At 40.6% G+C, this 14,515-nt stretch overlaps 1 protein-coding gene across 7 annotated transcripts in view; it reads left to right on the top strand.

The window, feature by feature from the left end:
• Nucleotides 1–1,678: 1,678 nt before the first annotated feature.
• SEC24B (SEC24 homolog B, COPII coat complex component) overlaps nucleotides 1,679–14,515 on the top strand; it is a 94,285-nt gene continuing 81,448 nt past the window's right edge. For 3 of the 7 annotated variants that reach the window (XM_054591631.1, XM_054591628.1, XM_054591626.1), the window contains exon 1: nucleotides 1,680–2,021. In XM_054591631.1, coding sequence (XP_054447606.1) covers nucleotides 1,883–2,021 — 139 coding nt within the window. In that variant the 5' untranslated portion in view covers nucleotides 1,680–1,882. Of the gene's footprint in view, nucleotides 2,022–14,515 lie in introns of all 7 variants that reach the window. The other 4 variants (XM_054591632.1, XM_054591630.1, XM_054591629.1 and 1 more) reach the window with 2 other exon arrangements.

Here is a 14,515-nt window from a genome sequence, read left to right as displayed (position 1 = left end):
GATAGTACATCATAATTAGCATAGCTTTATGAAGAAAGATGTAAATCAACCCATTATAGTTTGTAGTGAACAGAGCAAAGGTTTGGTTTGCTTTTGTATTCAGAGCTAAATAGATCTTGGTTTGATCTCTGGTTCTGTTATTACAGGTTCATGATTTTTACTAAGATTACTTGAACTCTGTAAGCCTTAGTTTCCTCACTGGTAAAATGGAGATAGGGGGCTGGGGAAGAGTTATTGTGAGGACTAAATGGGAAACTAACATACCTAAAGTGACTAGCAAAGTGCCTGGTAAGTGGTACGCACTGAATCCTTCATCCTTTTCCTCCTTTTCTTTACTGACGGTAGTCATGGAACGTAAAGCAAGAGTGAAATGACATGTTATTAAAGGTTGTGGGATCTGGCATACAAAAGATTTTTATAAACATCCTAGAAAAATACTAGGGCCAATTAATGGACTAGTGGAGGTAGTTAAGGTGATAAAGATTGTGGGGAAGATCTGTTAAAAATCAGTCCTTCTCTTTAGGAGTCTTTCCAGAAAAGATGGTGTTCACCTTCCTTCCACATACCTCTAATTCAAATGGGGTTCTTACACCTAGGAGGATACATTCCAGGGGCAGAAAGTCAATTGTCTAGTTACTCCCTTCTGCACATAATGGTAACCCTTAATCCAGAGCTTCTTTTCTGAACCATTTTTTTTCAAAGGACTCCTGGAAAGTGTTGGAACTTTTGTAATCGTGTAATCTTGATGAGCAGAGTGTTATCTTTGGTTCATGCGGGTTTACGTTTCTGTGAATCTGGAAAGCGGTGGGAAAGGGCTTGCTTGCCCCTTTTGTGCACATGGAGCATGATACAGTGTTAAAATCCGAAAACTCGAAAGTAGAAATCCAACCATTGAAATACTTTTGTAATTCAACCAAAAGGAAGCTTTGCATTATTGAGATGATCAACACACTTTGAGTTTTGCATAATCATTCAGTAAATTAGACTTTTCGTTCCAGAAGTACCATTTTGCTAGATTCTATCCTGAATGCGATGTTTCTGAGCAATCTCATTTCTAATACAGAATAATGGTGGCACACTCCAAGATTCCAAGATTGCAAAACCACTTGGGTAACTGTAGTCCAGGGCTTGCTTGCCAGTTAGCATGCAGGGCAGGCCAGAGATTCAAAGATTTCACTGGGTGTAAACTAAGCAAGCCGAGTTCTGGCTTTAGATTTTATAGCTTCTGAACACCAATCCGATAAGCCAACACTTGACAAAAATCCTGAGGAAGATGAAAGTTTGCTAGTTTCCCTTACTCCATTTTCCCCTTCCCTTTCCCTAGACTTAATAAATCAGTGGGAAAAGTTTTGAATAACGCTACTCTGATTGAGATTTGTGTTTATCAAACCCAGGGTAGCTCTTTGGAGTAAGGATGGGTGGGGTCAGTCCAATCCGGGCTCCGGACGTCACCCCGCAGCCCTCCTCCGCCCCCGGATATAACTAGCCCCGGGTCCCCTTGTCCTACCGAACTCCATCCCTCCAGTCCCAGCCTTGCTGAGGCCGAGGCCCGGCCCCGCACAGGCGTGGGCTCGCGGGCTCCGGCCTGCAGGGGGCGTGGCGGCGACGGGGCTCGGGCCTAGCTCTAGGGGAGCCGCCCGGGGTGGGAGTCTCGCGGCTTGGGCTCGGGCCGGGCAGGGTGGACTCGGTTCCCCTCGCCCGCGGTGGCTAGCTCATCTTGGTGGCGGAGCGCGGACCCCCGACCCCCAGCCGCGGTCCCGGGTGACTCCTTGGGTGACGCCGGCACGTTCCTTCCTCTTCCTCTCGCCTCTCCGGCCCCGCCTTCCCTTCCCTCCGCCCACCTCCCCGCAGCGGAGCCGCCGCCGCCGCCAGCAGCGCCGTCATGTCGGCCCCCGCCGGGTCCCCTCATCCTGCCGCCAGCGCCCTCATCCAGCCCAAGCTTGGGGGAGCCGCTGCCTCAGGAGCCGTCGCGGGCCCGAGTGCGGGCCCGGGTGCGGGCCCGGCGCCGCACCAGCAGAACGGTGAGGCGGGTGGTCCTGCGGGGTATGAGGCCTAGGCCGGCCGGGCGGCCTGCGCGGCCGGATCCATCGCCCGGGGCGGGGCGGGGGGCGTCGGGGTCGGGGCTGCGGGGTCGGGGCACGGGGCGGGGCCCGGCGGGAGGAGGGGTGCCCTGCGCAGGGGAGCGGCCGCTCTGGAAAGCCGGGGCCGGAACTGTTTACGTAATGTGACCCTAGGCCCGAAACCGCCGGGGGTTCTGGAGTTGCTTGGTGCGGACCACCATTCCTTGGATCCCACCCGGGCGCACCGAGCTCCCTGGAGCGACCCCGGCCCGCAGAGACCCGGCCGGAAGCCGAGGCCGCCGAGTGCGCGGTCTGGGGAATTCTGGGGTAGCCACCGAGCTGGGGTGGGGGGCAGGGGAGACTGTGCTCTTCCCGACTCAGGAAAACTCTGATTTCTGCGGCCTGGCGAGCACGCTCCCTTGAAAGGAGCTGCAGTTAGCGCTCAAGTTTGTGGTCAAAAGCGTGTAAATATGCAACCTAAGTGTAACTGTAACCCTGACCCAATTTGGCCTCTAGATCAGTCGTTGCTGCTGCGGCTGCTCCTCCGGAGGTTGATTACGCTCGTCATCGTGTTTGAAAGTGAGCAGGTGTCAAACAAATTTAAACGAATGCCTTTAGATTGGGTGGGGGGGTCTCCCCACCCCAGTTTCACTTTGAGAAATACCGAAACGTGCCGAAGTTGGCCCTGCTTTGAGGCCAGGCCTTCTTACAGGCAGCAGCCAATGCAACGTGAAAGCCGCTTTCACACTGAGGTCGTAGGCGGTGAGAGTGCAGGAGTTTCAAGTGAAGAATGGTCACATTTAAGATATCCATTCCCTAGTTTTGAGATGTGGAACGTTCGTGTTCGTGGATGGGGCGTGGGAAGGCGGGACTCTCTTTATAGACTTAGTAATATTTCAGAAGAGAATCCTCCAAAGTAATTGAAAACTTGAGAAAGATACCTGTCCTGTGTTTGTAAGAGAGCAGAACTACACTGGTACTCTTCAAAGAACTGTAGGTCTGACCTGTTTTATCCGAGTTGTTAAGGAGAATTTGCTGGACTTTATAAACCATTTCAACCAATATTTAATTTTTACAGCAGATGCTTTTCAAACAATGAAGTGTCTCGTTTATCCTAGGAATTAGAGGTTGAGTTTTTTTTTCTTAAGTTAAAAATGATGGCTTAGCGTTAATATATTTTGGATCAGCCAAACTTACCAGTATTGCATGCTTTAGTTGCTGTGTAATGGGTTTGAATGTGAATAGTATTGTAGGTTTTGTACTGCTCTCTGGAACATGCATAAAGATATTTGTGAGCACTTTTTTCTTCTTGTAAACTTAATGTAAATTCTTGCTTTTGTTTTTAAAATAGCTTTGTGTATGAAGGAACTGGAACATAATAATTTAAAAAGAGATCCGAAGTCTTTTAGAATAGTGTAAACCCATGTGATCTAAGGATTGTGTCTTTTCTTGATTTTCTGAATATGCATTATTGTCTTAATGAACAATTAAAAAAAATTTATTGAATTTATTGGGTTGGCATTGGCTAACAATTGATGAACAATGTTTAAAGTGTCAAATATTTATCTTAGCCTTACAAATTTTGTGAATGCTCAAGGGATGACATATTAATTGTAATTGAGATGTTAAATCTGTAAGAACAAATCAATTAATATATTTAAAAGTCAAATATAGATGATGCTTGATTTCTACTGGTTATATAATTCCATTAAGGTACTTAATCCATTGCAATATTCTTGCCTGTTTACCAGTTGGGAACTGAAGATTAGCCTAGTAGGTTGGACAGAATCTCTGCCTTTCTCCTAAATTGACCTGTATTTAGGTGACAGTTGAGTTGGTTACATCAAGGGATTTGACGGGTAGGGGTAGGAAGACAGTGTTATCTCTGCAGAGAGGTTACAGCATGAACAAAAGTCTGGAAATATGCAAGTGCAAGACATGTATAGAAACTAAGCATTCAAGAAGCAAAAAGGGTTCTGGGTGGTAGGGAAAACCCAAGGTATTGGAGTTTAAAGGAGTACTTTTAAAGAGGCCAGACTGCAGAAAAACCTTAAATGTCATTCTGCACAATTCAGAATTAAGATAAAGAACTAGGGTCAACTTTTTGTTGTCTTTCTTGTGGAAGAAAGTAGTTTAAGCAGAGAAATAACAAGGTCAAATTTGTTTTTGTTTGCTAGTCTTAGAAAAAAAATGGTTTTTGGTATTGGCATCTATAGATAATGATTAAGCAGCTATTTGTGTTTGTGATTTCTTCTTTGCTCTATGTAAACTAGTTTACTTTTGCGTATATATCTTTATGGAATTCCAGACTTGGTGAAAAACAAATAGGTCAGAAGATGAATATGAAACAGCATAGAAAACAGAATTGTAAAACTGGAAAGGTACCTACAGAGCACTTAACTGGTTATCAAACCTTTTAAAACATTTGTTTTCCCAAAGGAAATTGTGTGTAGAGCCCTGACTGAGAAAGCAGTAAAAAGCAGAACTGTTAAAATAGAGGCGGAAGTCCAGGTGTTTTTGGAATGCAATCTGAAAAACACCTAGTCCACTTCCCTAATTTTACAGATTAAAATCATGACCTAGAGCCCTGGCTGGTGTGGTTGAGAGGATTGAGTGCTGGCCTGCAAACTGAAAGGTCACCGGTTTGACCCCCGGTCAGGGCACATGTCCAGGTTACAGGCCAGGTCCCCAATTGCAGGTATGTGAGAGACAATCAATCAATATATCTCTCTCACATCAATATTTCTTGCCCTCTCTCCCTTCCCTCTCTCTAAAAATAAATAAAATATTTTTTGAAAAAGTCATGACCCAGAAAGTTTAGTGGGTGTTTTTCCTGTGTAAGCTGCATGAGGGTAACAGTTTCATCTGTCTCTTGTTCATTGCTGTGTATTCAGGATTTTGAACAAATTCTAGGTGTTCATTAAACATTCGTTTTACGAAGTCTAGTTTTCATCCTGATTCCAAGTCCAGATCTTTCTGTCCTTAAAATTTCCTTTTAGAACTTTGACATTGGAAATGTAGGGAATAGAGAGGCAGAACACTGAGACTTCATTGTAACTTTTACTTGTGTTCCAGGCTTAACTGTTAAAAATGCTTTTTCCACTTAATTTGAGAAGTTGACTTCTTTGAATCTATGAAATATTTCTCTTCAACTTTCTTCCTTGGAGTTGTATTTCTATACATTAGTTTTTCATTTAGCAGAATATGAGCTTTTAGAATTATTTGTATTTCCATATGAAGTATTAGGTAAATTTTTTTTTAACTTTCACCCCGCCTTTTGAGAATCCTTCCAAAGCAGAGTCCTCAAACAAGGGAAGATTGAGTGAAATAATATCCTGGTAAAGATGATGTAACTCCAGAATTTCTTCAAATTGACTTGAATTGAAAGGGGCCTTTAAAATTTGGGGGTGGAGGGAATGGGACAACCAGATTTAACAATAAAGCATTGCTGTTTTAAGTCTACTTTTAGGAAGCAAATGGTGCCCATTTCTTCCTTCCATATGCCTTTTCCAAGAATGATACCAGCAGTTATCATTTTAATTGTCAATAGTGAAGGAAAAATGGGATACTAATGGGAATTATTTGAATTCATTAGGGAAGATATAAATAAACATCCCATTTACTCAGCAATACCATCTGGTCAGTTATAGGAAACCTTTCAACTTTGAGAGCACATGCAAAATTTAAAATGATATAAATCTCCCTAGTATGTTTGAGGTAAGTGCCTTCTGATCAGAGACATCTGTGTCTCAGGTTTCTAGTCTTTGTAGCGAACAAAAGCATTTGGGTCCCCTCTTGAAGATACTGCCATAGTATTATATAACTATCTGGATACACAGTTTCCTTCTGGGTTGATTAATAGATAGATATCTTGAGGGTCTTTTAAAAATGTTCACTCCCTATATAAACAAGTGTCTTTTGTCTAAGTTTAACCTTTTTTTGTCTGTTGTTACACATATTTGCAGTGTCTTTTCATTCCCACCTCACCTCTTCTCCCGCAGGTCTCTGAGATTATATATCTGTAATAGTTTTTGTACACCACATTGATTGCCACTGATCCCAGAATTTCAGCTGACTTCATTTTTCTAATTTCATCTATAAACACTGAAGTGTTAGATTCCGTCAACACTGAAATAGAACAGATATTCAGCCAATCTTCAATGGACTTTCCTAGAAATGAAAGCCATCATTAGTCAGTACTATGTGTTAGAACAAATCATGTTGTATTCAGCTCTGGTGAAGCCAGTGTTTCCAATAGGTTGGACATACTCAGAATTGTTAGATGTGTGGGCTAGTGAAAAGGCTGTAGGCTCTGATTCAGCCTGGAGAAAATTATTTAACATCTCTGAGCTTTCTTGTTGGTTTGAGGGGATTACATAAATTGAGATACTATTTGTGAAGTACCTGGTGCTTAGCAAATGAGAGTCCCTTCATTCAGTTTCCTTCAGAACACCAGGATATGAAATGTTAAGATGGCAGAGACCTTGTGAGTTTTCCTCCTCATATTCCTAGAGGAAGCACGCAGTAGGCAATCAATTGAGCAAGTGAACTTCGCTTCATATTACTGCTTTTGAAAACTGGCCACTGAAAGGATGTGTGTTTGGCTCCCTACCTTTTTCCTGTATTTAAGGCTCAATCACTATTTTAGTCTTTTTGTTATTTTCTTACATTGTCCAGCCCTCTCTTCCTCCCACTAATCCACTCTTGGAAGGTTTCCTTAAATAGGCCATCTACTTCAGCTAGCTGGCTTGCTGAAAGTTTTCTAAAGTTGTCTGCTAAACACAGCTCATATTAGGAACTGAGCAAAATCAGAATGAAGTAAGGAGGGGAGAGGGTGTAGTAAAGTGCTTTGCTTAGCCAGTGGCCAAGTCTTAAACTAGCTTGTTTTTTCTTGTATTTTTGAGAAACAGGTACTGTGAAATGAGTTTTGGAAACTGTAGTGCCTGGTTTATTCACTGCTTACCAGCTTTTTGAATTTGTATGAATTAGTGAGCTTTCTTGCCCCTTCTTATTTGTCTCTAAAATGACAATAGTGATACTTCACAGGAGTGTTGTGAGAATTATGTAAAGTGATATATAGAAAAGTAAGCAGTGTTGTCCCTGGCATATAGTATTTGCAGGAAAAACTATACTTAATGCAGTGAGATTTCATCCAAATCATTGCATAGGCTGGGTCTATAGACTCTGTCTGCCAGCAGTGATTGCGACAGTTATTGTTGTAACTATTAGCCTTCCTTTAGAAAGAGTAATCCAAGGTACCCAAGATGTGATTGGGACTCCCCAGTGTTTAAATCACTAGGGTTTCTAATTGCAGATTTTTTTCAGTTGTGTGTGTGTATGCATGTACAGACATATCTTTTATGCTTGTAAAAAATCTGTACTTTAGCAATATTCTTGATGCTTTATTGGCAGAGATAGTATATTTTGAAAGATTGAATAATCAGTACTAAAGGTTCTGACCACTGAATAGATACCAGCCTTGACACCAGGGCAGGATTCTGTAAGCCTGTAATGTGCCAGGCATTCGTCCCTTAGTTGCTGGATCATCAGGAGATTGTAGGTGTCTGGGGCAAGGGGCCAGCATGGTAGGGCATAACAGAGAAGCAGGGCCAGTCAGAGCTGACTGTTTACCAATTGATTTAGAGGTATTTTACTATTTTATCAAGGATGATTGTTAAAATGTATACTGACTAAATATTGATCTACTTCTTGATAGTTCAGTGATGAATGAATTATTGAGTTGGTCAAAAAGTCTGTTTAGTTTTTTCCATAAAATAAAAGATAAATATTTAATTTTCATCAATAACTTTATTGATTCGGGTATTTTGAACATGTCAGCTATCTCCCTCTATTCGTTTCTAGTGGGTAGAGGCCAGGGGTTGCTAACTAGCTTCCAATGCATAAGACAGCCCCACAGCAAAGAATTATCTGGTCAGAATGTCAGTAATACCAGGAAACTTCACAAACCACTTTCGACGTGTTTGGTCAGTCATAGCACCTTCTCCATACACTGTACAAAATTTTTTTTTTGCATTTTGGTTGCATTTTTACCTTTCTTGAAATAATAAAGCATAATACACGAAAAATATTGTGTATTTTCTTCCATCTTCAATATTAAAATGGCTTCATATAAAAAATTCACCAATTTTGATAAGCCTTTTAATGCATGCTAATATGATGGCTATCACAATACAATCTAACAAAATTGTTTCAAATGAAATTAAGGACAACTAAGCACTAGAGAGCCATTGGACAAGAAAAACTAAATGAAATTTTTGGCTAACCCATTACATTCTTAGATCTGATTCTGCCTTTCCAAATGACAGGATAGAGGAGCTCCTCCGTTGCTGACCTTGATATTCTTTCAAAGATAATGAAAACTCTTAGTCTGACTTTTAAAAAAAGTATTGAAATTTGATTCAGGAAAAAGCTAATGAAACAAATATTCTTGATATTCAAAATGTTGCATCTCTGGTAGTGGGAATGAGGAAACTCATTTATTTAAGGGAAGCCTATGGTAATTTTTTGTACAGTGCCTAAATGTTCCATGAAATACTGCTTTGTAAATTTTGATATTCATGTCCAGTTTGCTTAAAGCAGGAATAGAGTCAGTTTTCCTTGGATAGGAATGTAGTCTCTGGAAGATTATGTCACTGAGGCAGACATAACTTTGAGTAGATCTTGTGATAATTTATTCTCGCCATGCAGCTCCATTGAAAGGGTATATAGACTATTTGTTAAAATTTGTTTTGTTTACTTCTCAAGTCAGATTGGTAAAAGTGAATAGGGGTGTTAAAATAATCTATTTTCTTCTTTTATACGGACATACCTCACTTGAAAGCTAAGAAGTTAAAATTCAGAGAGTGTAAATAACATGACTTTTCTGTTTTGCAGTGATCTTTTTATGCACTGTTAGGCTGGATGCAGTGGTTAATTACTCCAATGATTCTGAGACTCCACCCCGCCCCGCCGCCACATTTTTACCTCTGAAATTGTGGTGTATCTTAGAACTGATGTATTTTTAAAGTTGGTTTCACCGAAGTGCAGGTCGTAATACAGTTTTGTGAAGACCTGCCATTGACGCGTGGTATGGTAGATTGACTAATGCCTCCCTCCCCCACGTGTCCCCATTCTGATCTCTGAAACCTCTGCAGCTGTGATTTTGAGCTGGGAGATTATCCCGGATCTGGGTGGCCTGATAAAATCACAACAGTCCTTATTAGAGGGGAACTTACAGGATCAGCCAGCCAACAGAGAAAGTAATGTGACCACAGAAGCAGAGGTTGGAGTGAATTGCTTTGAAGATAGGGCCATGAGCTCAGGAACGTAGGTGGCCACCAAAAGCTGAAAAAAGCAAGAAAATGGATTCTCTCAGAGCCTTAAAAGGAGCCAGCTCTGCTCCTGATACCTTGACAATAGCCCAGTGAAATTGATTTTGGACTTCTGACCTCCAGAACTGTAAAATAATAAATTTCTGTTGTTTTAAGCCACTAGGTTTAAGGTCCCATGGGCCGCATGCAGCTCAGGATGGCTATGAATGTGGTCTGACACAAAATAGTAAATTTACTTAAAACATTGAGAGAGAGAGAGAGAGAGAGAGAGAGAGAGAGAGAGAGAGAATGAGAATGAGTGTGGTGGTTGGACGGGGTGGGGGGGGGAGGGATTACATGTTGCAGTATATTTAATGTGTGGCTCAAGACAGCTCTTCTTCCAGTGTGGCCCAGAGATGCCAAAGGTTGGATACCCCTGGATCATATAGTCCTTGTTGATAACATTGTTGTATGGTAAATAAATGCCTGGTGTAGAAGTATTTGATAGTTATTTACTGGGCTGCTTTTTCAAGAATACAGTAATGGTTTCCATGAGCCAGGCACTATGCTAAGCCTTCGGGATATGGTAGAGCTGAGAGCAAACCAGACCCAAGTTTTCCACTTCTAGAGTTTACAGTTAGTCAATTACAGTTCATGTAAAAAGTCATCCATAGTGGCACAACATACTGCAGATCAGGGGTCCCCAACCTCCCTCCTTCCGTCCATGGACGTTGCTCTCATTACCACCTGAGCTCTGCTCCTGCCTCCCTCCCACCCCCACCTACCCTGCTCTATGGAAAATTGTCTTCCATGAAACCAGTCCCTGGTGCCAAATAGGTTGGGGACTACTGCTGTAGATGCAGCATTAAGCAGGCATTCACTCGCAGGGTTAGAGGACGTTTTCTAAAGGAACAGCCGAGCTGATGTCTGAAGAATGAGTAAAAGTTGATCAGATGAAGGGAGAAGAGGGAATTTCCAGGGAAAGGCCGGTATGAAGGATCACAGGTAAACAAGCATGCCTTGAGAAAAATGTAGTGTGGTAAGGATGTGTGCACCAGTGATGTGCAGCATTTTCATACTCATGGCTACTGTAGCGCTAACATTTTTGGTGGTATTCTTGAAGAGACTAAACTTTGAATACCTGTATTTTTAAAAAGCGTGATTTAGGGAAATACCACATATCTACTGACACCCTCCGAAGCCTTTACACGCTAACTTAAGTCTTCTGCCCTAACCAACCTCTTAGGTGGCCTCTTGATGCAGAGCTCTAGTGTACACTCATACCTAACATTGAGCTGTGGTTTCTTTGCTTTTTGTGTGTGTGGCAAGTTATACCTCTTCCTGTCAGGTCAGTATTCTGTCACTTTACCATAACAGTAGGCATCCTAAGTGGTAGCAAAATTACATTTCATTTACTGGTCAAATTTTGGTGGACTCATGAAGGATTTGTAGTATTCAGTATATTAAGCATATCTGTTGAAAATCTTTGTGGGAAGGAGTATTGAGCGATGAAGCAGGAGAGGTAAGAAGGAGTCAGGTCATGAAGGGCCTTTGCAGTTGTTTTCTCTTTTCAGCTGTAAAAATTGCCACAAATTGATGACTTAAAACAATGTGAATTCATCCTCTGTGGATTAGAAGTCTAACTGGGCTAAATAAAGTCAAGGTGTCAGTAGGGCTGCATTAGGACAGAACCCATTTATTTCCTTTTCCAGCTTTTAGAGGCTGCCCACATTCCTTCAACTCATCCCACTCTTTTCATATTCACAACCAGCAATATGCATCTCTGAGTTGTCTTCTGTCACATCTCCATCTTCCACTTGAAAGGACTCTTGTGATTAGGTTGAGCTCACGTGGATAATTGAGGATAATCTCCCTATATTAAGGTTAGCTGATTAACAACCCTAATGCTATCTGCAACCTTAACTCCCTTGTGCCACGTAACCTAACATAATCACAGGTTCCAGGGATTAGGACATAGACGTATGGGATGGAGGACAGACTACTGTGCCTTCCATTGTCTTCCAGGCCATGCTAAAGAACTGGAATTTTTTTTTCTTGATAGCAAGAGCAGTCATTAGAAAGCTTTAGACAAGGAGGTAAAAATCAGATTTGCTTTTTAGGAATAACACTCTGACTTTGTTTGGTGTAGTCATTTGTCTAAAAAACTATGTCATACATTTGATTTAGTAATTTCCAGCTCTTTTCTGGTGTTTTAAAAACTTGTGTTGCAATAATTTTAGATTTGCAGAAGTGATGCAAAAACAGTACAAAAAGTGCAATACCCTTACTCAGCTTCCTCTAAAGTCTTATATCTTCCTCTCATGTCTTTCTCCTTAGTCACCTCTGGTCTGTGATAGGTTCTTAGTCTTTTGTTGTTTAGGACCTGACAGGACTGGTTAGTTATTCTGTAGATAGTCCCTCATTTTGGGCTTGCTGATGCTTTATGATGATTAGATCGGGTTTATGAATTTTTAGGAGGAATATCACAGAAGTAAAGTGCCTTTCCTGTCACATTGTATCAGGGGCACATGACATCAGCTTGTTTTATCATTAGGCATGTTAACCATGGTCACTTGACTGAGGGGATTTCTTAGTCAGCTTGGGCTACTATGACAAAATACCAAAGATTAGACCGCCTATACCATCGACATTTTTGGAGACTGGAAGTCCAAGTTCGGGATGCCAGCATGGTTGGGTTCTGGTGAAGACCCCTTTCGTGGCTTGCAGATGACAGTCTTTTGTCTTTGCTCATGTGGCTTTTCTTTAGTTCATGCTTGTGGGGGCAAGAGATCTCTTCCTCTCTTACAAGGACACTAAGTCCATCATGAGGATCCTGCCCTCATGACCTAATTAAAGCTCTACCCCCAATTTGATAGTATTGTATTAAGAGGTGGGACCTTGGGAAGGGATAATAAGGTTTTAACAAAAGAAATTGAGGTGGCATATTCAGTCCATAGTTGCTATGGCCAGCTGTAAAGTTACATATATTTTTTCTTTTTCCTATTTTGTTTGTTAGGAATAACTCACTTAACTCCAGTCTACATTTAACAGAAAAGGAATTCAACTTCACCGCCTAGAATAGAGTGTATCAAATAATTTGTGAGCATATGTTAAAAACACCACCGTATTAATAAATATTCTTCGGGAGAAACTCTGAAGTTACTATCCTGTTTCTCCTTATATTTTTACTCAATTTTATCATTTTTCAGTGGCTCTTGCCTGTAGTAATTATTAGTGTAGAATTCAAATGATGACTTTTCTTTTTCCCTCATTCCTTCTACATTTATTATTTGGAATTTTTCTGTAAGAAAGATTTGTTCCTTTTCTCCCATTTTAAAATTTATTCAGTCATTTATTGATATTATTATGGACTCATGGATATTTATTTTATTCTCTGGATTATAATCCAGTACTATTATTATTTGTATTTGTTGCTCAAGTTGTTAACAGCTCTGACCATTGGGAGCTTTTTCCAGGTGGCTGCTGTGTACTTCTGCCCCATCCTTTTGATCTGTGAGCACTTACTTACTTTGTGGTACAAAAATTCTCCATCTTGTACTTGCCCTACGTTAACACTATAACCAGCTCTTTGTCCAAGGAGTCCTACTTCCTTTTGTTGGGGTATGGTATTTAGATACCAAGAACTGTGCCCTGGATGTGCTTCTTGCTGTGGGGTGTCACTGCTTCCAGGCTCTCTAGGCAGACAGCTAGGAGATACCTGAATGTCTATATACTAATGCATATATGTAAATATGTCTTTAATTATATGTCTGCCTTCCATCTGTATGCTTTTTACCTCAGTATCTTTCAGGTAGGTTGTTATACTGATTTGTCACAGTCTGCAGTCCATCCTAGATTTTCTTAAAATCCTGGTTGATTTTTTTAATAAAAATTTGCATATAATACATTTGCATTTATTCTTTGTAGTGTACAGGTCTGTCGGTCTTGCCAAATGCATGCAGTCAAGTATCTACTACTATGGTACCAGATAGAACAGTTTTATCATCATAAAAAAGTCTTCATGTATATGTAGCCCCCATAGAGTCCTCCACTCTCTTCTCCACCAACCCTAGCGACCATTGCTCTGCTTTCCATCCTTGTCATTCCACCTTTCCCAGAATGTCATATAATGGAACCATAAAATACATAGTCTTTTTTAAATACATAATGTATTCTATTTATTTAAGAGAGAGAGATAAATGGGGAAAGAGGGAGAAAGAGAGAAACATCAATATGTTGTTCCACTTACTTATGAATTCAGTTGGTTGATTCTTTTATGGGCACTGACTGGGGATCAAATCTGCAACCTTGGTGTATCAGGATGATACTCTAACCAACTTAGCTACCCAGCCAGGGCCAATATGTAGTCTTTTGCGTCTTTTTTTCCCCTCACTTATCTACATTTATGCATTCTGGAGTCAATTGTCTGTTCCTTTTATTGCTATGTAGTATTGTTTTGCTATGTAGCATTTTACTACTATGCAGTATGTATGTATCAGGACTATTTCTCTGTTTCTTTGTAGTTGAAAATCTTGGTTGTTTCCAGTTTTGGGGGATTGTGAATAAAGCTTCTATAAACATTCATACAATTCTTTTGTGTGCACACAAGTTTTCACACGTTAAGTAAATATGTAAGTGTGTAAATGGTAAGTGTATATTTAACTTTACAAGAAACTGCCAAACTACATTCCAAGGTGGCTGTGCTATTTTGCATTGCTTCTAACAATAAATGAGAGTTCCTGTTGCACCACATAGTTGTCAGTATTTGATTTTTTTTTTTGTTTTAGTCATTCTAATGGGTGTATAAATGTATCTCATTGTTATTTTAACTTGTATTTTCTGTATAACATATTTATTGCCAGCTATGTATCTTCCTTAGTGTTGATCTTCTCAGGTCTTTCAGCAGTTTTGAGTTGAGCTGTTTTCTTTCTTTTGAGTTTTAAGAGTTTGTAATATATTATGGATAAAGTCCTTTATTGGATATGTGATTTGCAGATACTTTCTCCTAGACCATAGCTTGCTTTTCAGTTCTCTTAGTGTTTGTCACAGAGCAAAGGATTTTAATTTGATGAAGTCCATTTTATCAGTATTTTCTGATACTAACCATGTTTTTAGTGTCATATGTAAGAACTTATGCCCAGCCCA

This window comes from Pteronotus mesoamericanus, unplaced genomic scaffold (genome assembly GCF_021234165.1).
Source record: "Pteronotus mesoamericanus isolate MK-2021 breed Mesoamerican mustached bat unplaced genomic scaffold, CSHL_Meso_final scaffold_232, whole genome shotgun sequence".
Lineage (NCBI taxonomy): Eukaryota > Metazoa > Chordata > Mammalia > Chiroptera > Mormoopidae > Pteronotus > Pteronotus mesoamericanus.
This window is presented reverse-complemented; position numbering and strand designations above follow the sequence as displayed.